This window comes from Neoarius graeffei, chromosome 5, assembly GCF_027579695.1.
Source record: "Neoarius graeffei isolate fNeoGra1 chromosome 5, fNeoGra1.pri, whole genome shotgun sequence".
Taxonomy (NCBI): Eukaryota; Metazoa; Chordata; class Actinopteri; order Siluriformes; family Ariidae; genus Neoarius; species Neoarius graeffei.
Genome location: NC_083573.1, coordinates 70,039,017 through 70,066,031, shown reverse-complemented (window position 1 = coordinate 70,066,031; position 27,015 = coordinate 70,039,017). Strand labels below are relative to the sequence as shown.

At 41.9% G+C, this 27,015-nt stretch overlaps 1 protein-coding gene and 1 long non-coding RNA gene across 2 annotated transcripts; one reads left to right on the top strand and one right to left on the bottom strand.

Moving 5' to 3' along the window:
• Positions 1 to 59: 59 nt before the first annotated feature.
• Positions 60 to 21,393, bottom strand: kiaa0319 (KIAA0319 ortholog). Its single transcript, XM_060922319.1, has 21 exons — positions 21,367 to 21,393; positions 20,073 to 20,187; positions 17,081 to 17,790; positions 15,970 to 16,129; positions 10,701 to 10,796; positions 10,489 to 10,586; positions 10,274 to 10,361; positions 10,076 to 10,171; positions 9,788 to 9,920; positions 9,171 to 9,399; positions 8,781 to 8,904; positions 8,550 to 8,679; positions 6,100 to 6,248; positions 5,590 to 5,741; positions 5,341 to 5,479; positions 2,342 to 2,501; positions 1,135 to 1,271; positions 882 to 1,001; positions 617 to 698; positions 380 to 471; positions 60 to 306 (listed from the first exon to the last, which is right to left on the bottom strand). Exons 2-21 carry the CDS (start codon positions 20,122 to 20,124, stop codon positions 134 to 136), a joined length of 3,120 nt encoding a protein of 1,039 aa, XP_060778302.1. The 5' UTR covers positions 20,125 to 20,187; positions 21,367 to 21,393; the 3' UTR covers positions 60 to 133.
• On the top strand, positions 576 to 18,334 carry LOC132887022 (uncharacterized). The gene is made up of 5 exons (XR_009654761.1): positions 576 to 722; positions 887 to 2,495; positions 5,317 to 5,413; positions 5,598 to 5,692; positions 17,275 to 18,334. It is a non-coding gene; the product is annotated as an uncharacterized LOC132887022 (long non-coding RNA).
• Positions 21,394 to 27,015: the final 5,622 nt, after the last annotated feature.

Genomic DNA, 27,015 nt, shown 5'->3' with positions numbered 1-27,015 from the left:
TCTGTGCTCTTTAGAAACTTCAGAACAGTGAAAACATTCAGCTAGTCTCAATAACCTGTAAATATTTCCCATTCTGAATCTAAAGCAGCCCTGTGCAATGCAGTTTTCTGTGAAGGGGGGAAAAAAAAAAGTCTCATCCTTCCACGGGCCTCAGGCTGTACGTGTCTCCATTCATCAGGGCGCCATTCGCTCGGTTTCTGGCCCTGTCCATCCTCTCATAACTGAAGATAGTGTCCTGTTCGCTATCAATCTCCGATTCTGACATCATTAGGCTGGAGTTATGCTCTGTGCTCCTGTGCTTGATGTCTGAAAAAGAACGCATTTTTTAAAACTATCTGTATTTCAATCTAAATAACCAACTCCAAACTTAGTGACGTACTGTATTTTGGCTGTAATTCCATTCTCTCCTGTTCATCCATATTGTCCAGTATCGTATACTTGGTTTTCTTTCTTACTTTTGTACGTCTGCTCCTGGGCATGACAAAACAACAACAGCTATGACTTACTTAAACGAAAGAACATCTGTAATTGAATAAAATATTCCTCCTTCATTAACCTACATTTTCCATGCAACATGTACTGATGTGACAAAGGGGAGGAAGGAGATCGGGATTACCTTTTACACCAGGCCCAGCTTGAGGACACCAGAAAAATAATCACCACCATGCAGCAGACTGTGACATACAGTACACTCCAATCTAGAGAAGAATCAGGCCAAAAACGTATGAAGCCACATTTCACTCCTGTGAAATTTCTTTTATATTACTCAATAGAACTTTTATATTTTAATGTCAAATTGCTGCTCAGTCTTTTTTGCTTCCTTGTCATTAATGAAGCATCTTTTGAATTTTATCTGAACACATATCACACTGATTCCTCACCACAGTTGCTCTCATCATCAAGAAAGTGTCTAAAGGGGTTCTCCATCCACAGAGGATCACAGGAGCAACTTCGAGTGACAGGGTCACACCGACCATGACCAGAACAGAGCAGCAAACACACTGCACAGATTTGCCACAGTACATGACATTGAAAAAAAGGTTAACTGTGTGTGTGGATATGATTCGATCGGGATTAGAAGGTGGTATACTTGGTTAATAGACAGGAGGAAATGTGTTGCTCTGTGCTACTCACTGACTGTGTCCACTCTGAGGACTTTGAAGAGCAGATAATCTGTTTTCTCCTTCAGAAGCTGATACCTCAGGAGACGAGCCAGTTTTGGGCCAGGGATCGCCCCATCAGAACCCTGCACTGAGAACCTAAAAACGGTGCTGTGTACACACACACACACACACACACACGCTTTCAAACTACTAAGTGAAAGATGCTTATGTTTGTGTACTGTGCAATCAAATTTACTAAGCACTTGTTGCTGGAATTGTTCACTGTACTTTCCAACCCAAAGTGTTCTGGTCATGGTCATGATCTATATGATGCAATGTTGACTTTGTAGTTGATGGCAAGTGTATTTATACAGTAGTGTATCTTTCGAGTCATTTTTGAGTCAGGGAAATGCTGAAATTTCTGACAGGTTTGACTCGTTTCCATATTTTCCAGGTGCCAAGCAACAGCGTTCTAACACTCAGTGCGTTTACATGCACATAGAGAAAATCGAATTTCTGCCGTAGCTCGACTGAAATCGAAGTTCTAAATGCCATGGAAACACCTTAGCTCGGCTGAAATCGAACCGAACTGGATTTCTCGTAATCGAGCTACGCGACCTAGATTATGCGATTGTAGCCGAGCTACTTGGTGCATGTATACCCTATCGAGCTACTTACTTCAGCACTGCCCCTTCCGCGAGTGACGAGACCACAAGCGGGAAACACAACAGCCTCGGTCGGCATGACAACAGTAGTAGAAACGTGCACTTCTGGAGCAATGAGGAGATAGAGTTCATGCTCATTCAGCTTAAGGAGTTGAATATATATATCGATGTTGCTGTCCTTGTCGTCGTTCTTCTTGTGAACACAGAACTGATAACTTTGTTTATACTCTTGAATAGCTCTTCTTCATGACGACAACCGGAAGTGTACCAACACGATGGGGCGTGTAGCGCCACCTGTGGCTCGGGTGCACAATGTACCTCACACAATAGCTCGATTTCCTTGTGTGCATGTAGGATTGGATTTCTCTGGCACCCCTGCTGGGACCCTTAGCTCGATTACCGACAGCAGCTCGATTTGGATGTGCATGTAAACGCACTGACTGAAATGGCAAGCACGTTATATGATCACCCTCTCGTGCTGAAAACACGTTTCACTAAACAGACCACTATACTCTGTACATATTGGACTGAAGACGAGCACATAAAACAGGCCTCGTTGTTGGCTCGTTGTACCTGATGTCAGACTGGCCGTGAAGGCCCTTCATAGCGATATCTGCATCCAGTACATGGAGCAGTGCAGCCAGCTGCCTCACCACTGACTCCTTCTGCTGCTGACTGACCTGAGCTAAGGGGACCTGCAGCTCCAGCTCCACCTCCTCCCGCTCACGTACATCTACACACAAATAAAAATGTACATTTCACACAAACTGTTAGCTCATCTTTTTTTTTTTTGATGTAATGCAGTTTAAATATACACTGTTTGGCCACTTTAATAGGAACTCCTATACTCCTGCTCGTTCATACAATTATCCAATCAGTCAATTATGAGGCAGCAATGAAATGCATAAAATCATTCAAATATAGGTCTAGATTTTCAGTTAAACTTCACAACAAATATCAGAATTGGGGGGAAATAAAAGTGATCTCTGGGACTTTGATCATGGCATGGTTGTGACATGGTTGTCTGACATTGTGGTGGTTGGGTTGAGTATTTCAGAAACTGCTGATGTCTTGGTGTTTCATATGCACAACAGACTATAGAGTTTGCTCAGAATGATACCAAAAAAAAAAAATCCAGTGAGTGACAGTTCTTGTGGAGAGGTCAGAGGAGAATGGGTAGACTGGTTCAAGCTGACAGGAAGTTTACAGTAACTCAAATAACTGGTCTTTATAATGGGGGTTAGCAGAAAAGCTCACATGAGGTTCCAATTCTGTCTGACAAGAACAGGAATCTGAAGTTACAGTGGATACAAACTCACCTAAACTGGACAGTTAAAGGGGAACTGAAGTCATTTTTAAACTTGCTTTATTTCTTAATTAACATGTTATTCAATTATGTTTTCGGTTTTATTAACCTTTATATTGTGACCCGTATTGACATATTATACTTATCGGCCTTTTTGGTTTTTAGCCATGTTGAATGTAGTTCGTATGGTCCATGGCAGGCGTTGCTTATCCGCGCGATCTTCACGAGACTTGTGTGAGACTTCAAACGTGAAGTGTCAGCGCTGCCATTTTGAAAACTGTTTACATAGCGGCCAGATCGCCATATCATTCCAATTTAGATTAATTTTGAGATTTACCAACTTCATCAGTGATGGAGATTATTCCATACGACTTCAAACCAATGTGGAGTAGAGAAGAGCTGAAAAGACGACAGGATAAGGACGAGTCCGTCGCGCTGGTATTTACGTCATTACTGTCGCACAATTAAAATGTGCCAGATCAGGCAGCTGGTGGGTTTTCAAAATAATAAATACATGCATGTATTTTTGTGATAAATACATATTATACTGGGGCGGCACGGTGGTATAGTGGTTAGCGCTGTTGCCTCACAGCAAGAAGGTCCGGGTTCGAGCCCCGTGGCCGATGAGGGCCTTTCTGTGTGGAGTTTGCATGTTCTCCCCGTGTCTGCGTGGGTTTCCTCCGGGTGCTCCGGTTTCCCCCACAGTCCAAAGACATGCAGGTTAGGTTAACTGGTGACCCTAAGGCCAAGTTTACATTAGACCGTATCTGTCTCGTTTTCTTCGCGGATGCACTGTCCGTTTACATTAAACTGCCTGGAAACGCCGGGAAACAGGAATCCGCCAGGGTCCACGTATTCAATCCAGATCGTGTCAGCTCCGGTGCTGTGTAAACATTGAGATACGCGGATACGCTGTGCTGAGCTCTAGCTGGCGTCGTCATTGGACGACGTCACTGTGACATCCACCTTCCTGATTCGCTGGCGTTGGTCATGTGGCGCGACTGCTGAAAAACGGCGCGGACTTCCGCCTTGTATCACCTTTCATTAAAGAGTATACAAGTATGAAAATACTGATGCAAATACTGCCCATTGTGTAGTTATGATTGTCTTTAGGCTTGCCATCCTTCCACTTGCAAGTGGTAAGTGATATGCGCTGGGATCACACACACAGCGGCTCAGTCCCGAATCACTGCTCGTGCACTTCACTCGCGCGCTCTGTGAGCTGCGCAGGGCCGGAGTGCGCACCCTCCAGAGGGCACTCGCTGTTCAGGGCGGAGTGATTTGGAGCGCAGGATGCCTGCGGAGCCGAGCGTATCCGTGTATTGGCGTTGCTGTGTGCACGCGAATCGTGTATTGGTGTTGCTGTGTGCACACTAATCGTTTTAAAAACGTTAATCTGATGATCCGCTGATACGGTCTAATGTAAACATGGGCTAAATTGACCGTAGGTGTGAATGAGAGTGTGAATGGTTGTCTGTGTCTATGTGTCAGCCCTGCGATGACCTGGCGACTTGTCCAGGGTGTACCCCGCCTTTCGCCCGTAGTCAGCTGGGATAGGCTCCAGCTTGCCTGCGACCCTGTAGAACAGGATAAAGCGGCTAGAGATGATGAGATGAGACATATTATACTGAGCGCATTTCCCACAGAATCCTCACTAAGGTTTCGGACAGCACTCCAAAATGGCGTCCACACTATATATAGTGCCCTATACGGTATAGTGAGTAGGAAGCGATTTCGGACACAGGGAAAACTTCCGGCTTGATTACGTCAGCATTCGAAGGAGGGCGCGCGTGTCTTTTGACAATGTTGGCAGATGTTGGTCACTTTGATTTCCGCTGTCCGTTTTACTTCTGTCCTACGAAGTCTCGCACAGGTCATATGGACATATGGACTGATATATTACACAGCATATTTCAAACACTCATAACTTGCTATAGCAGTGACAAAATAGCTGTCAGAAATGCATTCCTATATTTTATAAAATGAGAAAATTTTGATGATAAAATTTGCCTTCAGTTCCCCTTTAAAGAGTGGAATAAGATTGGGGGTGATTGGCTGAATGGATAACTGCATGAATAAGCAAGTGTATAGGTGTTTCTAGTAAAGTGACCAGGGAGTGTATATTGTTTCAGGAAAAATGTTCATATTGACAGCATACTAAGACTTATGGGAGTGTAAGAATAGCTTACAATATTAGTAAGGCTGTCCCAGGTTGAGCTGCTTAACAATGGTTTCTTTACAGACATGCATATCAAAATGACCCTACCAGGACGGACTTCCACTGTGGCCATTGCAGTGCTGGAGTGACCCTGACCATCACTGACTCGCAGCTGGAACAGGTAAGTTCCCTCTACAAGGTTGGCCAGGTACAAAGAGGCCTCATGATCTGAACCAAACAGAACATCCTACAGAGGGAAAGTGAGAGAGAATGAGAGAGACAGACAGAAAGAATGTGCTCCCAGAGAATGGAAGTAGTGCTAAATAGTGTACTGTAGATAATCAGAATTCCATTCACCCCTGCAGCTGGACTCTGCTCGTCTCTGAGCCACAGGAAGGACACGTTTGTGGAACCACAGTTAGACACAGAGCCTCTCAGCACCAGAGTGTTATTGGGTAAGGTAAGTGTGTGGCTACCACTTGCATGGGCAGTGAGAGGCAGGCTTTCAGCTGTGGGGAACACATACTGTTATTTACATGCAGAGTCAACAAGTAAAGGCTGAAATTACCTATTAATTATTTGTATGTGATGAATAATACTAAGAGAAATTGACAAAAATGTACAAATAGTAATAAAATCAAATGGTTCATTAATAAATTTCTGACCATGTCCAGTTAGTGTTATAGAGCTGATGTCAGTCAAACCAAGATGCATTTAAAGGCTTTTATTGATTAGTAATCACACACATTATAAAAGCAGGATTCAACACTTTTCCTTAGAATAAACAACTCCTATATAACCCTAGTGATATGATACAGGATGCTGTAGATGAAATATAAGTGTGCACATCTGCATAACTCCTCTCACCTTCTTTGACTGTAACTGTGAGAACAGCGCTGTCAGATGCTCCCTGCTCATCCTGCACCGTCAGCTTAAATCTGTAACTCGCAGCTTGCAGGCCTGACACCCGTGCAACTGCCATGCTTGTATCCATTATCTCTGATCCAGGAGGGCCACTTCAAATATAAAATTGTATTATTATTCAAGACAAATCCTTTATTATTATCTAATTAAAATATCTTAAACTGAAATGCATAAAATGTACAGTGAGGTCCATATATATTTGGACACTGACACAAATTTTGTTTTTTTTATCTGTTTACTGAGACATATTCAAATTATAGTTATATAATGGACATAAAGTCCAGATTTTCAGCTTTCATTTGAGGGTATCCACATTAAAATTGGATGAAGGGTTTAGGAGTTTCAGCTCCTTAACATGTGCCACCCTGTTTTTAAAGGGACCAAAAGTAATTGGACAGTTGACTCAAATGCTATTTCATGGGCAGGTGTGGGCAATTCCTTCCTTATGTCATTCTCAATTAAGCAGATAAAAGGCCTGGAGTTGATTTGAGGTGTGATGCTTGCATTTGGAAGATTTTGCTGTGAAGAAAACATGTGGTCAAAGGAGCTCTCCATGCAGGTGAAACAAGCCATCCTTAAAGCCTAGGTCACAACCAGCCGTACGTGCTCCTACGGTCTACGTGCAAAAAACGCAAGAAACACACGGAGGGCACGCATGTGACGTGCTGATTTTCGAGCCGTGGACTGGCCGCAGACCGGCCGCAGAGGTTCTTTGTCATGTCAAACAAACTCTACAGGCGCTTACGGTTTTTTTCAGGTTGCAAGACAAACTTGCGGCCAACGTGTCTTTCTCCACGAACAAAAAAAAAAGCAGCGATTTGGGAAACGCCAAAAATCGCATGGCCAAAAAATGGTACGTCCGGTTGTGACCTAGGCTTAAGCTGTGAAAACAGAAAAAACCCATCCAAGAAGCTGCTACAATAATAAGAGTGGCAAAATCTACAGTTTGGTACATCCTGAGAAAGAAAGAAAGCACTGGTGAACTCATCAATGCAAAAAGACCTGGACACCCACAGAAGACAACAGTGGTGGATGATCGCAGAATAATTTCCATGGTGAAGAGAAACCCCTTCACAACAGCCAACCAAGTGAACAACACTCTCCAGGAGGTAGGCGTATCAATATCCAAATCTACCATAAAGAGAAGACTGCATGAAAGTAAATACAGAGGGTTCACTGCACGGTGCAAGCCACTCATAAGCCTCAAGAATAAAAAGGCTAGATTGGACTTTGCTAAAAAAACATCTAAAAAAGCCAGCACAGTTCTGGAAGAACATTCTTTGGACAGATGAAACCAAGATCAACCTCTACCAGAATGATGGAAAGAAAAAAGTATGGCGAAGGCATGGTACAGCTTATGAGCCAAAGCATACCACATCATCTGTAAAACACAGTGGAGGCAGTGTGATGGCTTGGGCATGCATGGCTGCCAGTGGCACTGGGTCAATAGTGTTTATTGATGATGTGACATAGGACAGAAGCAGCCGGATGAATTCTGAGGTGTTCAGAGACATACTGTGTGCTCAAATCCAGCCAAACTGATTGGTCGGCGTTTCATAATACAGATGGACAATGACCCAAAACATAAAGCCAAAGCAACCCAGGAGTTTATTAAAGCAAAGAAGTGGAATATTCTTGAATGGCCAAGTCAGTCACCTGATCTCAACCCAATTGAGCATGCATTTCACTTGTTAAAGACTAAACTTCAGACAGAAAGGCCCACAAACAGACAGCAACTGAAAACCGCTGCAGTAAAGGCCTGGCAGAGCATTAAAAAGGAGGAAACACAGCGTCTGGTGATGTCCATGAGTTCAAGACTTCAGGCAGTCGTTGCCAACAAAGGGTTTTCAACCAAGTATTAGAAATGAACATTTTATTTACAATTATTTAATTTGTCCAATTACTTTTGAGCCCCTGAAATGAAGGGATTGTGTTTAAAAAATGCTTTAGTTCCTCACATTTTTATGCAATCATTTTGTTCAACCCACTGAATTAAAGCTGAAAGTCTGAACTTCAACTGCATCTGAATTGTTTTGTTCAAAATTCATTGTGGTAATGTACAGAACCAAAATTAGAAAAATGTTGTCTCTGTCCAAATATTTATGGACTTAACTGAACATAGATCAGAATGGTATGTGAATTGCTCATGGAGATGATGTATATTTCATTCAGATTGGAGCACAGGGATGCTCCTAACACAAGACGCTAATAGCTATTACCTTATAATGAATTAAATTAATTAATAGCATCATTGTTATAGTCTTCTATTTTAGCACTTTTAGCACTATTCACATGCAGACTGTACATGTGAACATGTATTGTGCACAAGATTGAAAAGAAAAAAACAACTTGCAAAATATGCCAGTATATGTTGGATTCCAGACTGGCTGTACCTAAGGATTTCCCACTGGTAGCTGGTGATCGCTTGGTCATCAGTGCTGTCACTGCCATTCAGAGTGATGCTGCTCACTGGAAGTATCAGTTCTCTGTCAGGGCCTACCACAGCTACAGGAGCTCTGTTGTCTGAGAACCAATAGAGATCTAAATTGTGTGCTGTTCTAATGTTAAATTATTAATATCTTTTGAGAGATCATAAAGGAAACTCAAAAGTCTGGAGTAGTTACTTGCAAGCACAGTGACTGAGACTGTGTCTGAATCCTGCTGACCGCTGGAGTCAGTGACAGTGAGCTGGAAAGTATATCGTCCCTCCTGGAGATCAGACAGCTGCAGAGCTGGAGATCTGGCACCCTGAGACAAACCCAGAAAGAGTTAAACATGTGCATCTACAATTTCCACCTGCCACAATCAACAGCATTTGTTTTTCTACAGCATTTTATTCCGTTTCTTTGTTGCTTTTTTATTATATTGTATGCTCTTTAGTGCTGGGCTGTTTCCTCCCAGGTACCAGACCACAGATCTTAATTCAGTTTTCCTTTTATAAACCATTATTGTTTAGTAAATTAATAGCTATTTTTTTAAACAGGGAAAAACATGTTAAGCTTATAATTTTTCACCTGCATTGTTGCTGATTTGGCCGGGCTGCTGGGCTGAAGGCTCCACAGAAAGCTGCTAATAGCATGATCGTCTGTGCTTTGATTGGCCCACAATGTCAGGTGGTTCAGAGGAAGCCGAATGACCTGGTCAGTGCCTGCTATAGCCACTGGAGGCTCATCTTTAGGCCTGCTTACTCTCACTGTGGCAGTGGTGGAGTCACTTAGTCCCTCAGAATCCACCACGGTCAGCCTGAACCAGGACCACATAAATATCAGGACAGGGCACTAGGGGCCTTTAAGCTAATCAGGGCAGTACAAATTAAGCCGGGGAGAATCATTTACTTGAGAGTGAGTCACTGTTTACAGCTTTCAGCGATAAATGAGGGACTAAAAAGTGGTCTGACCAAATAGCGAACAACCTGAGATCATTTCCTGTTTGTGAATATAGGATGTGAGATAAATACATAAAATCAGACTTGGGGAGACACAGCATGGTCTACCATTTCAGAAATGTGAGGTTTTTTTTTTATGTAGCATATTGTTCTGTAGAGTGCCCAGAGTCATCTGAGAGAGAGAAATTAAAAATGCACCCTTGGTGTGGATGAATTTTGTGTTTTATAAGAATGTGAACCTTGTACCTGAATGTGTAGTCTCCAGGAGGGATGTGCTGCAATGTGAGTACTGGTGTGTTCATAGGACCATCACTGTTCCACAATGGTCCAGCCACCTGTTCCCACAGGAAACTGACTATACCTGAATCATCAGAACTCTCTGACAAGGGACAGAAGAATAAAAGCTTATCAAAGCACCAGTTACTGGACCTACACAAAACATATGTCTGACTAACGAGATACTTTAAACTGATTTAACACTAAACACATTTGATTCGAAGTATTTATGAATTAAATAAAGAGACAAGAACATACGGCTGCCGTTAATGAAGACGATGGTATCAACAGATGGAGATACATCCTGGTGTTTGGGCAGAGCGACTGATTTAGGTGGCATATTCAGGCTAACCTCTGTAGAACAAAAGGAATTCAGCAGTCTGGAACTGTGGCTGACAGGTGCTTAAAGGATATGAAGTGCATGACAAAATACTGTCAAGACAGAGAAGGGTTTACCAGGATGCACTGTGAAGTTTACAGCACTTTCCCCATAGGCCTGCTTCCCTGTCACACTTATTTTGACAACATACAAACCTGCGGACAGCTACAACATACAGGAAAATGTATAAGGAAAAAGTACAAGAGTGAAAGCCATAGTGTCATTTCCTGTATTAAAGTACAAACATAAGCATCTCGTACCAAAATCCTGGATCTCTAGCATGAAGTCTTACCTCAGAGACTTTTACAGTCCTCTCGTGTTTTCCCTCCATCACTCCTGGATGTCCAGTCGGTGCACTAACAAAACTCCATTCATATGTATAAGGGTTCTCTAAGAGGAAATACAAGAACATGTGTTTCATGTTTCCAATAAAACACAATGTGTCCTCAAACACAGTACTTTATCTTTGATTCCTGCTTGGAAAAGATATAAATATCAGTATACCAGGTTCAGTCTGTGAATGGACTGAGGCAGTGAGTTCTATAGCATTCTCAGGCAGCGTTATATCATCAACATCTCCAATAGACACAACCAGGGCTTCTACTGAAAGATAAAGTATTGATGTCATTGATAAAACATATGCTCACATATAACGGCTATGGGTATTATTTATTATTTTTATGAGTATGCTAGTCTTTTATTTAAGGTTAAGCTTTACATAACTTAGATGGCAGACCAAAACTGTTTTATATCCAAAACAATAGTAAGAGCAATGCACCAGACATCAGGATAAACTATACATTTTTTTCTACAAATTTACATGGAAGTTAGATAATGGAAGTAAATGACCCAGTCAGCCCAACATCTCTTTCATAGGAATCCTGACAAAGCTGCAGCCATCCATGGCCGGGATGCAAAGAAAGGCTGTGCTCTCTGGGTGGAAGGGATGACATTACTCTCTCTCCTTTCTCCTCAATCAAAACAACAATAGCCTGTGGAGGTATTTGAGCTTGTGTACAAGGAACAGACCAGTCCTTCTGAATGTGTTCAGCTGCCCTGTGATGTAGAATGAGCAGCAGTTCAAAAAGGTGTGGTGGGGGGCGTCGTGGATAAGGTGCCATACCGTAAATCCGGGGACCTGGGTTTGATTCCGGCCCGAGGTCATTTCCCGATCCCTCCCCGTCTCTCTCTCCCACTCATTTCCTGTCTCTACACTGTCCTATCCAATAATAAAGGTGAAAAAAGCCCAAAAAAAATCTTTAAAAAAAAAAAAAGATGTGGTGACAGGATTTACATGTTTCGGAGAAAGCACGTTCTAGCACTCATAGTTGTCGTGTTGCAGGAAAGAGAGCTAGCTAGAAGGTGAGAATTGGCAAATTACCAAATTAGAAGAAAATCAGGATAAAAGAAATTTGCTGGATGGGTGATCAATATGTCCAAAACAAACTATAGCCTGTACCAAGGCTGTAACAAATGTAATGAATAGTACACACCCATTTCCAAAAAAGTTGGGACGTTGGGTCAAATGTGAATAAAATTAGAATGCTGTGATTTGTAAATCATGGAAATCCTATATTTCATTGCAAACGGTATAAAGACAACATATCAAATGTTGAAACTAAGACATTTTTGTTTGTTTTTATTATTATTATTAAAATATATGCTCATTTTCAGTTTAGTGCCAGCAACATGTTTCAAAAAAGTTGGGACAAGGGCAACAAAGGACTGGAAAAGTTGTGTTTAAAAAAAAAAAAACACCTATCACCCCAAATTAGAAAAAGCTGGGACAGTATGCTGAATGCAGAAATTGAAAGCAAAAGTGAAAACAATGATTTGTAATCTTTGACCTGTATTGCACTCAAAACAATACAACAGCACATTATTTGATGTCTTACCTCATGAATTATATTGTTTTTTCACAATAAATAATTTCAATTTTGATTCTTGCAACACATTTCACAATAAGTTGGGATGGTAAAGCATTTGCCACTTTGTAATGTTGCCATTCCTGATAACACTTAAAAGATGTTAAGGGAGCAAAGACACCAAGTGAACCGTTTCAGGTGTTATTTTGTCCCATTCTTCCTGCAAACAGGTCTTAAGGTGTGCAACAGTATGAGATCGTCATTGTCATATTTTTTGTTTGAAAATTTGCCACACATTCTATATTAGGGACAGAGGGGACAGGCGCCCTCTACAAAGGCACGGCTACAGAAAAAATGTGTGTAGAATGTGCTCTTAACTCAGCATTCAAAACATTCATTCCGCAGAGACTGGTAGGGAAGCTGAGCTTACTGGGCATGAACACCTCCATCTATAACCAGATCCTGGCTTTCCTCACTGACAGGCCCCAATCTGTCAAGACAGGCAACAACACCTCCACGAACGAGCACCGGCGCACTCCAGGGTTGTGTGCTTAGCCCCCTGCTGTTCACATTGCTGACACATGATTGTGCTGCCAAGTACTGCTGAAACCACATCATCAAATTTGCAGACAACAGTGGTGGGACTCATCAGTAATAACAAGGAGTATGCGTACAGAGAGGAGGTCAGGCAGCTGGATTGGATTGGTGTCAAGACAACAACCTGTCTCTGAATGTTGAAAAGACTGGCTGTTGACTTCAGGAGGAGCCCTGCCACCTGCACTCCACATCAACGGCTCTGCTGTTGAGACAGTCAGCAGCGTGAAGTTCCTGGGATGTACATGGCAGATGACCTCACTTGGACACTCAACACCACCACAGTCACCAAAAAAGCCCAGCAGCGTCTCCACTTCCTGCAGATTCTGAAAAAGGCCGGCCTCCTCCTCCTATTCTTACCACCATCTACCGGAGGACTAATGAGAGCATCCTCTGCACACGCATCACTGTCTGGTACAGGAGCTGCAATGTCACCAATTGCAAGTCCCTGCAGCGGATTGTGCGGGCTGCTCACAGACAATGGAAGATCATTGATGTCCCCCTCCCATCACTTACAGAACTGTACAATAAACACTTTATCCTTCATGCAGTCAGTATTGTGGCAAATCCCTCCCACCCCTCCCATGGACCGTTGTCTGGCAAAAGGTTTTGGAGCATCCGAACCACCACTGCCAGATACTACAACAGCTTCTTCCCCCAGACAGTTGGGCTCCTTAACACTTTGGTGCCTCCTTCCTGCACCAAGAGCCTGAAAATGGACTGACTAATTTCTAGACTGTTTACATTGCAGTGACAGTTGGCATAAGGTCACTTTTCACGTACCGTTGCATAATTTATTATACATTGCTCTGATGCATGGCCTGAGCTCATTTACAATGGACTGAGGCAAAGTGGAAAACTGGCCTGTGGTCTGACGAATCAAAATTCTTTTTGGAAATCTTGGCAACCATGTTCTATAGGCTAAAGAGGAGAGGAGACCATCCGGCTTGTTATCAGCACACAATTCAAAAGCCAGCATCTGTGATGGTATGGGGTATATTAGTGCACATTTGCATATCTGGGAAGGCACCATTAATGCTGAATTATATATACAGGTTTTGGAGCAATATATTCTCATCCAGATGGCATCTTTTTCAGGGAAGGCCTCGCCTACTTCAGCAAGACAATGCCAAACTGCATTCTGCACATATTACAACTGCATGGCTCTGTAGTAAAAGAGTCCGGGTGCTAAACTGGCCTGCCTGCAGTCCAAACCTGTCTCCCACTGAAAACATTTGCCGCCTTATGAAGCATAATATACAACAAAGGAGACCCTGAACTGTTGAGCAACTGAAATTGTATGTCAGGCAAGAATGGGACAACATTGACACTTTCAAAACTACAGCAATTGGTCTCCTCAGTTCCCAAAAGTTTACAGAGTGTTGTTAAAAGTAGGTGATGCAACACATGCCCCTGTCCCAACTTTTTTTTTTAATGAACTGCTGGCATCAAATTCAAAATGAGCAAATATATATTTTTCAAAAACAATAAAATTTCTCAGTTTCAACATTTGACATGTTGTCTTTGTATTATTTTCAATTAAATATAGGGTTTCCATGATTTGCAAATTATTGCATTCTGTTTTTATTTACATTTTACACAATGTCTCACCGGCGGCACGGTGGTGTAGTGGTTAGCGCTGTCGCCTCACAGCAAGAAGGTCCGGGTTCGAGCCTCGTGGCCGGCGAGGGCCTTTCTGTGTGGAGTTTGCATGTTCTCCCCGTGTCCGCGTGGGTTTCCTCCGGGTGCTCCGGTTTCCCCCACAGTCCAAAGACATGCAGGTTAGGTTAACTGGTGACTCTAAATTGACCGTAGGTGTGAATGTGAATGGTTGTCTGTAGAGATGCACCGATTGCAATTTTTTGGGCCGATTCCGATTTCCGATTTTCCATGGAGTGTGACCTGCCGATACCGATTTTGGCCGATTCCGATTTCATTTTTTCAAACCACTTCACAGCACACACAAAGACTATTTTCTTTTTATCTTTTCTTTAATAGAACATTCTGCCAGATTTTCAGTAATAAATTTTCAACACCTCAAAGGTTGAAAACAAACAAAAAGACATTGTTCTTTGTAAAATCTTTCTTCATGTTTGGTATTAACATATTAATTCCTGTAATAGGAAATTCACACAAACATTTTTTCTTTTCCCATCCAATATCTGGCACAAAAACAACTTCCCCCTCATATATTATTTGCCAACTGCTACGGAACACACTTTCATAAGCCTATTTACATCTGAAAACTTATGCCTTATAGAACAACCCATTTCTTCATTCAGTATCAAAATACAAAAATAATTTCCAGTCATACTTATACCACAGCCATTCTATCATCTTTGTCAAATGTGTATTTGTAGAGTAATTTCCAATGGAATCAAGTGCAACCAAGGTCGTAAAACAAACAAAAAGACATTTTTTTCTTTCTCTCTTTGTACAAATCTAACTAGATGTTTGGTAATAGGCTAACGTATTAATTCCTGTAATGGGAAATTCACACAACCACAAATGTTTTCTTCTTTTCACATCCAATATCTGGCACAAAAAAAAAAATTAACTATCGTGAATTTTTTTTTTTGTTAACGGCGCGCGCGCCGGTGCTCGTTAGGCGCTCAGGACTGACACTGTTCTGCGCAAGCGCAACACAATCGCACTAGAAAGCATGTTCAAGCTGCCAGTGTAGCTGCAGCCTTTTTAGTTGCGAATTACGAGTATTTCCACTTTCATCTCTATGTGATACACAAGTTTTGATCGGCAGAAAATCGGCATATTTTAATTTTGACCGGCCGGTCGCCGGTCATGGCCGATCACGTGAAAATCGGCCGATTCCGATCGGCAGCCGGTCAATCGGTGCATCTCTGGTTGTCTGTGTCTATGTGTCAGCCCTGTGATGACCTGGCGACTTGTCCAGGGTGTACCCCGCCTTTCGCCCGTAGTCAGCTGGGATAGGCTCCAGCTTGCCTGCGACCCTGTAGAACAGGATAAAGCGGCTAGAGAGATGAATTGGGGTTGTACTACTAACTAACAAACTGGAATGTAAATAAAAAAAGCAATGATGAACAAAATACTCAATTCCAGTATGTTCATTGTTTGCAAGAAAACATTATCAGTTAATACTGTTATTACTTTCTATTACTAATCCTTTTTCCCCTGTCTGATTTAAGATGAACACTAGCCACAGAAGCAAAGAGAAGACCGAGTTTTGTCTGATGCATGGTTGGACATGTTCATGTGGAGTTATCTGTGAAAAAGAAAACTATTAATTCTTTTGATCTGTAGAAAAAAAAAATGATATCTTTGCTGTACTAGTGTACCTGGAAGTGAAGAGGTGCTGGGGGTTGTGGATCCCATGTTAGGTGGAGATGGGAGAGAGCTGCTAACTGGCCTCAGTTTGGACAGATCTACACCTATTACCTGTGGCATGGCTGTTGGGTCCAAACCCGTGAAAGAGATGTTAAACTGATCTTCCTCATTCTGAAAAAGATGTAATTAAACTGTCAGTTTCAGCCATACAACACCAAACAACTTCACATAAATGATTTTAAACAGAGCATGGTTATTTAATTAATCAACACTAAGTGCAGTACTCATCTTTCCTCATGATTTCTACTAACATCAAAACAGACAACCTAAAGATAGCATGGCTGAGTCAACAGATTAACAAAGACCTATCATGGTTGTTTAGGGAAGTCCAAGTCCAACTCTTCCAGTCCATATCCAACTCTCTTTCTTGAAATGTACATTCCAATTTTGGTGTGATCAAAATTTAAGTAGCATACCTTTATTTGGATCAAACTATACAGTTCTCTGACTGGCATAAAAATGAGAAAATGTTAGATTTCATGTTAAAGTTTATCAGCTTGAGTGGTGAAAATCTTACTGATTTTATTCTTTCTTTTTTTATGTAAAAGGTTGCAGTGGTGTCTCAGTGGTTAAGGCTCTGAAATATCGATGAGTAGGTTGTGAGTTTGAGTCCTAGCACTGCTAAGCTGCCACTGTTGGGCCCTTGAGCAACACCCTTAACTTCTTCAGAGGTGCTGTATCATGGCTATGAGCCCAGCCTCCTAACAAGCTGGGATAGAATTATCAAGAGATGTGATTAGATTATATCAAATCAACTCATCCAATTCTTCTTATGCTCCAGTGGCTTAGCACAGTGTCATTTTCCAAATGTCATACAATTAGTTTTTATGTTGCTATTTTAGCAGTAGAAATAACGAGCAATATGATCAACCTAAGATAAAGAGATTATAATGGCTACAACAGCAACACATTTGATATGTATGGTATATTAGTTTGGTCAGATATTCTACTGATTACAGAATATGATTTTCTGTTTGTACTGATAATCAACTGCTCAATTCACATTCAGTAGCCAATAAAAGTATGTTAGTATGAATATATAAATGGCTCAGTAACACATACCTTTATAGTACGCAAACTGAATGCCAAAGGACTCCATGAAGGTTCTGCTGGACTGGAAGGTGTTCTGCTTCCATCTGTCAGTGCTAGAGAGGAGCTGGGAGTGGCCTGGCTGTCCTCAGTGCTCTCCATTACAGAAAGTTTTATTTTGCCTCCCTCTGTCTCTGAGAAGTTAAATCCATCTCTTTCCTCAACAGACCAGTCAAGTAGTCTTTGACTCTTCTCCTGTTCCATCTTTGAAGCAGTCCTCTCTTCGCTGATGTCATCCTCCACAGTCCTGTAACTCTCATCATACTCCATTGCATTGGTGTTGTCCAAATCTTGAATGTCCTCCAGTAAAGCCAGGTCCTTCAGAGGGTTTTCTGGGCCCCTGTGTCTGGGCAATGGACGCCACTGGCTGGCATAAGGCTCACCACGTACCAGGGACTGCAGGACCAGGGTCTGTGGACGCCTGCGCTGTAGGAAGGCCAACCGTGAATCTGTCCCTGGTCTCTTTTTGGGCTGGCAGTTTTCTTTTTGTTGGCAGCTGAGGATGTAGCAGTGTCTCTCAAAGAACCAGGCCAGGTCACAGCCTGGAAGATCACAGCAGGCACCTACACACTGGGCCAGCGTCAACACCTCAGGAACCCTCAGGATGCTGCTGCTCCTCAACTCAGGAGACACTACCATCTCAGAATACGTCGGCCCCTGCCAGCACTGCCCTGCTAACACATCTACAGCACAAAAAATGGGCATTTACAAGAGTTACTTTACAAGTTGCTGTATAGCCTTAGTCCTGCACTAAACAACATTTAAGCATCTAACTTTTCAGTGTTTAGCAACTAAATCTTGCCATATTTCATAAACTTACTACTAGCAACTTGGACAGAAAGAAAAAAAACAGTTGGAAACAGAGGAAAATGAGAAACATCATCCATCACACAGAAATATAAATGTAAAGGCATTGCTAACTGATGGTGAGTGGTGATTATGTAAGACTTACCCAGGTGACTCATAACTCTTACCAGATGGTTGCATCAATTTAACAAACTGTCATGAATTATTGAAATCACATTTAACCGCACATTTCCCAACAAAAGAATCCCTAAATGCAACCCCATTTCATTTTAAAAGATCAGTTATGTGGAGTAAACCACCAAAAGAGTAATGAAATGAGAAATACTAATATGAAATCAACGGGCGTGTTCTCAATCTAAATGCAGGGATGAGGATGAAAAATATTTAAAAAGTCTGAAAAAAGCCGGGGGTTTGGGGGCCGCAGGCACCCAGCGGGGCCCAGGGGCAGAGCCCCGGTGGGGGCCCAGGGGGCGGGAGCTAATGATTTTTGGCTATTTTTTTTTAAACCCCAAAACCATTAATTTTATCAGCAAAAAGTTGCAATTTATTTGGAAATAAATTCCCCTTCTTGGTGGACTACCAGGTGAAAATGATTAATATGGTACAAGAGACTTGTTTTTAATCAATTCACATTTGATGATTTAAAAAAAAAAATCAATGCACCTTTTAATATAAACGAGCTCTACAGTATTATAGTTCTGCATTTTAGCTATTCATGTCTTTGAATACTCTAATCCTTTACAATGAAATGCAAACCAGAAAAAAGTTCTATCATATAATTCTCTTAAGCTTTCTTCTGATGTTATCATGGTAGCAGGAGCTCTTGCATATTAAGCAGGCAACAATCAACATCACTTATCACTTCCCTTTCAACTGTTGTGTGTACTAACTAGGTTTTATCTGGACAGGATGTTGTGTAATGTAATACAGATACCATATGGTCAATTTGAAGATCAAGATGGTGATTTTGAATTAAAGAACAGGCATGTACAATTGGCATTACATATTGGAAATTTTTTTAAAATCAAAAACTATAAGTTCATCTCGGCCTAAAAAATTTGGGCAGACGCTCCCGCGCGGCACATGCCAGCAATTCCCCCCGTCCCCCTATGAAATGAGCAATAAGTAGGAGAGTTATACATGGTATCATACCTAAAATTTTATCAGAAATATAGATATGATACTATGATTCTCCCCAACATGCTACATTAGATAAGCTAACCCCATTTATAAAAGATACACACTTATATATGACATGTTTTTTATATATATATATACACACACACACACCATGGCATTGATTTGTGCGATATACATTATAAGTATAATGAATCATTGAACAGGCAAAATAATTTTCAACCTACCTTTGTGTTTTTTGGTGTGTATGTGAAGTTTGATAGTCCTTGTCCCTCTACTAGCGTAGTTTATCATGTCAGAACACAATGAGCAAAGTACTTTTCCTGGGACATCTAGTTTCCGTATGTGATCACCGAGCTTCGTTATGATCTCGACATTCATTGTTCTTTCTAACCAAGCCCATCGAAAACAGTTCTTTATTCCTGCACCTTTATCAATCTCCCTCGCTCGATCCTCTTCTTTCTTATCTAGTACTTTTGCCATTGTCGATATGCTAAAATATCCCGCCTGAATATGTGTCTTTCTGATGTTATCAATGCGTATCGTCAAAGTGTGTACGGTTGGTGAATGGCGATTGCAAGCTACGTGTGGAGAGCATGCGTACTTGTGTTTATACACTGCAAGCGATGGGATTTCCCGAAAATTCTACCGCAAATAAGTCGAACATTGTCGCAAAAGTGAATGTTAATTACGACATGTCGAAAGACTCGAGTGTGTTAACCCGGAGCCCACCAAGAATCAAGACGTTATAAGGTGACCACAGATCATTAACCACCCCCACACACACCCCCGAAAATTTCTCAACGGATTTACATCGATCTCAAAAAACGATCATTTTGGTCTGAAAAAGTTGGAAATCCGCCGATTGGCGGAAAATTCTCATCCCTGTAAATGTCAGAGTCAAAACCTTCCACTATATTTAAAAAAACAAAAGTAATTACAAGAAGAAATTCCTGATTAGTGCCCTAGCTTGTCACAGCTGCTGGAGCTATAGTGTAAATGTGAAATACAATATTATTACCTCTTATGTTGTTCAGGATCAGGTAGAATAAAAGGAGGGGTGCAAAGTTCATTATGCCGATGCAGTTCGTGCAGAGGATTTGGTCCTGCTGATCATCAGTTCAATGCGCTGATTTCTTAAAAATGTCAAAAAGAGGCGGACTGATTTAAAGAGCTCATGATGAAAATCAAACACCTGAAAGCATGATAGGCAGATTTTTTTTTTAAATACACACCAGGCTTAATAAAGCGTTCGAGTCAAGAATGATATGTTTATTCAACAAGAATTTCTGTGTTTGCTGAAGGTAGAAATATACGGCAATGAAGCCATATTGTTTGCCTCACAAGAACATCATTATATAATCAGATGAACAAGAAGATTCAAGTTGGCAGAACTCATCTCATCATCTCTAGCCGCTTTATCCTGTTCTCAGCTCTGCAATAGAGTTGGCAGAACTCTCGTCTAAATTTGAAAACATTAGTAAAGTCAATAACAGTAGTCAAAAGTTGAGAAAACTCAACTGTTGCAAAAAGAGAGGAAAAACCCCCTCTTGCAGCATGTTGCCTTGATAATTTGAGTTCTCTCAATATTTTCATTTTTACAGTGTGTCCAGCTAATTCATTACTGTTTAGTGAAGTGAGGTTTTTTTCTTGCAAAATCTATAAAACTGAGTCTTTGCTACTGTGAAACCCAGCCACCTGCCATCTTGGCAAATATGTGTTTGCTATCTTTCTGTCATTCTGACCTGTGAACTCACTGGATTGTTGTTCTGTGAGTTTTTGGTAGATATAAACTCTGTCTATAAATACACAAATCACAAAACAAACCAGCAAATAAGTAGCTGTTATGATTATATAAGCAACGCCCCACCCCAGTGATAGTTAGAATAAACACCTTTCAGCAGTCTCAGAGAAAACTACAATGTCTCCCTTAATTTCCTTCTGTGCTATAGCAACCAGACAGATTAGCTTATATGAGGTGGCTGTTATGAGCAACCAGCACAGCCGCACCATTTTATTATGGAAGAAGAAGAAGAAGAAAAAAAAACTAAGGATGCCAGCCAAATTATGCTTGCTTAAGTTATAATAAACCCTTTATAACAGAAGCGACCATCTGTCCTTGCTGGCATCCTGTACAAGAGCTCCTACACAGAATTAACAGACTGCCAACTAAACTGACATTATACATAAACTGAGGTAATATAATATATAATAAACAGGATATAAACAGCGTGTGCTGTACCGAGATCAGGATCTAACCCTTCACAGCTAGTCTACAACACGACATTATTTCCCAACATCCCTGAGTGGCTTACCATGCTGTGCAGTGTACAGAGAGAGGATGAGGAGAAAGCGACATGGCAGGACTGCGCAGATGAAGATGCGCTGAGCCGAAAGCGCGCATGCGTGTGTGCGCGTGATATGATACTAGGGACACGAGCAGGGCGGATGGAGGGAGGGGTGATGGAGAGACACATCATGGAAACATGAGAGAGAGAGAGAGAGAGCACTGAGATGCGTCTCATGTGTCGTTTCCTCCTTCGGAAAAGAGCAAGTATTATTATTATTATTATCTCATCTCATCTCATCTCATCTCATCTCATCTCATCTCATGGGGCGGCACGGTGGTGTAGTGGTTAGCGCTGTCGCCTCACAGCAAGAAGGTCCGGGTTCGAGCCCCGGGGCCGGCGAGGGCCTTTCTGTGTGGAGTTTGCATGTTCTCCCCGTGTCCGTGTGGGTTTCCTCCGGGTGCTCCGGTTTCCCCCACAGTCCAAAGACATGCAGGTTAGGTTAACTGGTGACTCTAAATTGACCGTAGGTGTGAATGTGAGTGTGAATGGTTGTGTGTCTATGTGTCAGCCCTGTGATGACCTGGCGACTTGTCCAGGGTGTACCCCGCCTTTCGTCCGTAGTCAGCTGGGATAGGCTCCAGCTTGCCCGCGACCCTGTAGGACAGGATAAGCGGCTACAGATAATGGATGAATGGATGGATGTTCACGTGCGCATTACAGTAATTAAGTATATACACACACAACAACATTCCACAAAAATTAACCCCAAAATGGTTTAAAAGGAAAACCTATAACATAACCAAAAAATTTTTAAAAACATCTCATCTCATCTCATTATCTCTAGCCGCTTTATCCTGTTCTACAGGGTCGCAGGCAAGCTGGAGCCCATCCCAGCTGACTACGGGCGAAAGACAAGTCGCCAGGTCATCACAGGGCTGACACATAGACACAGACAACCATTCACACTCACATTCACACCTACGGTCAATTTAGAGTCACCAGTTAACCCAACCTGCATGTCTTTGGACTGGGGGGGAAACCGGAGCACCCGGAGGAAACCCACGCGGACACCATGCAAACTCCGCACAGAAAGGCCCTCGCCGGCCACGGGGCTCGAACCCAGGACCTGTGTGCTGTGAGGCGACAGCGCTAACCACTACACCACCGTGCCGCCATTATTATTATTATTATAATACACAGGGCCAAATTACTCAATCCTGATTGGTCAATCAAGGAGGGCTTTTTTTTTTCCTTAACACGGGACCGTATTTCTGAAATGCTATTGGCTAGTTCGTTGCTTGGTTACGGTTACAAAAATTAGCAAATTTTGTCAGCAAAATGGCTGACTCTGCTGACTCACTATATTTGACGAAGAAATGAAAACCAATTGAAAGTTGCAAGCGAAAATGAAAATACAAAAAAAAAAGTACGCATTTTTGGCTTTCCGTGTTTAAGAAATGGGCCGCAGAAAGACAAATAAACGACTCTCTAGTGGCATATGAGTGCTGTGAGTTTAGCCAAGGTGCTATCGCAGTGTTATGCAGAAGTGAGGAAAGAAAATGGGGAAAACTACGAACCAGACTCTCTTAAAGTACAACCCCGATTCCAAAAAAGTTGGGACAAAGTACAAATTGTAAATAAAAACAATGCAATGATGTGGAAGTTTCAAAATTCCATATTTTATTCAGAATAGAACATAGATGACATATCAAATGTTTAAACTGAGGAAATGTATCATTTAAAGAGAAAAATTAGGTGATTTTAAATTTCATGACAACACCACATCTCAAAAAAGTTGGGACAAGGCCATGTTTACCACTGTGAGACATCCCCTTTTCTCTTTACAACAGTCTGTAAACGTCTGGGGACTGAGGAGACAAGTTGCTCAAGTTTAGGGATACGAATGTTAACCCATTCTTGTCTAATGTAGGATTCTAGTTGCTCAACTGTCTTAGGTCTTTTTTGTCGTATCTTCCGTTTTATGATGCGCCAAATGTTTTCTATGGGTGAAAGATCTGGACTGCAGGCTGGCCAGTTCAGTACCCGGACCCTTCTTCTGCACAGCCATGATACTGTAATTGATGCAGTATGTGGTTTGGTATTGTCATGTTGGAAAATGCAAGGTCTTCCCTGAAAGAGACGTCGTCTGGATGGGAGCATATGTTGCTCTAGAACCTGGATATACCTTTCAGCATTGATGGTGTCTTTCCAGATGTGTAAGCTGCCCATGCCACACGCACTAATGCAACCCCATACCATCAGAGATGCAGGCTTCTGAACTGAGCGCTGATAACAACTTGGGTCGTCCTTCTCCTCTTTAGTCCAAATGACACGGCGTCCCTGATTTCTATAAAGAACTTCAAATTTTGATTCGTCTGACCACAGAACAGTTTTCCACTTTGCCACAGTCCATTTTAAATGAGCCTTGGCCCAGAGAAGACGTCTGCGCTTCTGGATCATGTTTAGATACGGCTTCTTCTTTGAACTATAGAGTTTTAGCTGGCAACGGCGGATGGCACGGTGAATTGTGTTCACAGATAATGTTCTCTGGAAATATTCCTGAGCCCATTTTGTGATTTCCAATACAGAAGCATGCCTGTATGTGATGCAGTGCCGTCTAAGAGCCTGAAGATCACGGGCACCCAGTATGGTTTTCCAGCCTTGACCCTTACGCACAGAGATTCTTCCAGATCCTCTGAATCTTTTGATGATATTATGCACTGTAGATGATGATATGTTCAAACTCTTTGCAATTTTACACTGTCGAACTCCTTTCTGATATTGCTCCACTATTTGTTGGCGCAGAATTAGGGGGATTGGTGATCCTCTTCCCATCTTTACTTCTGAGAGCCGCTGCCACTCCAAGATGCTCTTTTTATACCCAGTCATGTTAATGACCTATTGCCAATTGACCTAATGAGTTGCAATTTGGTCCTCCAGCGGTTCCTTTTTTGTACCTTTAACTTTTCCAGCCTCTTATTGCCCCTGTCCCAACTTTTTTGAGATGTGTTGCTGTCATGAAATTTCAAATGAGCCAATATTTGTCATGAAATTTCAAAATGTCTCACTTTCGACATTTGATATGTTGTCTATGTTCTATTGTGAATACAATATCATTTTTGAGATTTGTAAATTATTGCATTCTGTTTTTATTTACAATTTGTACTTTGCCCCAACTTGGCGGCACGGTGGTGTAGTGGTTAGCGCTGTTGCCTCACAGCAAGAAGGTCCTGGGTTCGAGCCCCGGGGCCGGCGAGGGCCTTTCTGTGTGGAGTTTGCATGTTCTCCCCGTGTCCGCGTGGGTTTCCTCCGGGTGCTCCGGTTTCCCCCACAGTCCAAAGACATGCAGGTTAGGTTAACTGGTGACTCTAAATTGACCGTAGGTGTGAATGTGAGTGTGAATGGTTGTCTGTGTCTATGTGTCAGCCCTGTGATGACCTGGTGACTTGTCCAGGGTGTACCCTGCCTTTCTCCCGTAGTCAGCTGGGATAGGCTCCAGCTTGTCTGCGACCCTGTAGAAGGATAAAGCGGCTAGAGATAATGAGATGAGATGAGACTTTGTCCCAACTTTTTTGGAATCGGGGTTGTAATGCAGGCAGCATTGGATTGGCATCTGAGACAAGAGAAATATCCGGGATCAATTCTGAAAGATGTTACTTTTCAAGAATCACGAAAAGTCATCGAGGGAAAAGCAAGAGATTTGTGAAAACAAGGAACGCTTTAGAAACTGATTCAAACGTGCAAGATAGTCTCGCACCCTGATTGGTTCAGAAAATGTTGTGAACTTGAATGGCTTCTGAAGTATGAATTTGTCCCTGTATATGATAAACAAGTAATCATATAGTTCCTTGTAAAATTAAGGATCAATTTCACTCGTGATTTCAAAGTTTTGACATTTCAAAACTTCGAAATCACTCCGGGAATTAATCCTTAATTTTACTCAGCCACATACGATTACCTTTTATTATTATTATTATTATTATTATTATTATTATTATTGTTGTTGTTGTTGTTGTTGGCTAAATTAATAAAACATTAAATCTTCTATTAATTAAATTGATACAAAACTTCTTTTCACTCATTCAAAACTTTTCATTACTCAAAAAAAACCAAGACAAAACTAAGACGTGCTTGTCAAGAGTGAAATAAGGAGTGATCTTTCAAAGAACAATTTCAGCATTGTTACTCGTCAGCTAGTTACGACAGCAAGTGAGGAAATAGAGAACAAATAATTAATCTTCTGGCACAAACATCAACTGATATTGAACGGGTTTACTGCATAGGAATTTAATATACAGTAATTATAATATTAAAATATACTTAAATAGATTATATTTAATATATATTGTATTATATGAACAAGAACAACAGCATATTATATAACAAGAAGAACATTCTATTCTAACCCTAACCTATTCTATTCTATTCTATTCTATTATTTTTCATTAAAAAACTCACACAAAAAAAGTAGTGTTTCTCAAACATAGCCAATTGTTGGGCAGCATGGCGGTGTAGTGGTTAGCACGGTCGCCTCACAGCAAGAAGGTCCGGGTTCGAGCCCCGTGGCCGGCGAGGGCCTTTCTGTGTGGAGTTTGCATGTTCTCTCCGGGTGCTCCGGTTTCCCCCACAGTCCAAAGACATGCAGGTTAGGCTAATTGGTGGCTCTAAATTGACCATAGGTGTGAATGTGAGTGTGAATGGTTATCTGTGTCTATGTGTCAGCCCTGTGATGACCTGGCAACTTGTCCAGGGTGTACCCCGCCTTTCACCCGTAGTCAGCTGGGATAGGTTCCAGCTTGCCTGCGACCCTGTAGAACAGGATAAAGCAGCTACAGATAATGAGATGAGATGAGATATATTGTATTATATGAACAAGAACAACAGTATATTATATAACAAGAAGAGCATTCTACTCTAATCTATTCTATTCTATTATTTTGCATTAAAAAACTCACACAAAAAACTAGTATTTCTCAAACATAGCCAATTGTTGGGCGGCACGGCGGTGTAGTGGTTAGCACGGTCACCTCACAGCAAGAAGGTTCTGGGTTCGAGCCCAGCAGCCAGCAAGGGCCTTTCTGTGTGGAGTTTGCATGTTCTCCCCATGTCTGCGTGGGTTTCCTCCGGGTGCTCCGGTTTCCTCCACGGTTCGAAGACATGCGGTTAGGTTAATATGGAACGGCCTTGGGCTGAGGTGCCCTTGAGCAAGGCACCTAACTCCCCACTGCTCCCTGGGCGCTGTTAGCATGGCTGCCCACTGCTCTTGGTACGTGTGTGTGCTCATTGCTCACGTCTGTGTGCATGTGTGTGGTCACTGCTTCAGATGGGTTAAATGCAGAGAGGAAATTTCACAAGTGTGTGATGAATAAAAGTTGTGCTTGCTTGTTGTTTAAAGAAATCCCAACCCAGCCACACTTATTGACCGGTTTGACTTGTAACTTGAATGGGATTCACGCAAACCTCCTTGGCAACAAACAAACAACCATCCATCCATCCATTATCTGTAGCCGCTTATCCTGTGCAGGCAAGCTGGAGCCTATCTCAGCTGACTATGGGTGAGAGGCAGGGTACACCCTGGACAAGTCACCAGGTTATCACAGGGCTGACACATAGACACAGACAACCATTCACACCTACGGTCAATTTAGAGCCACCAATTTGCCTAACCTGCAT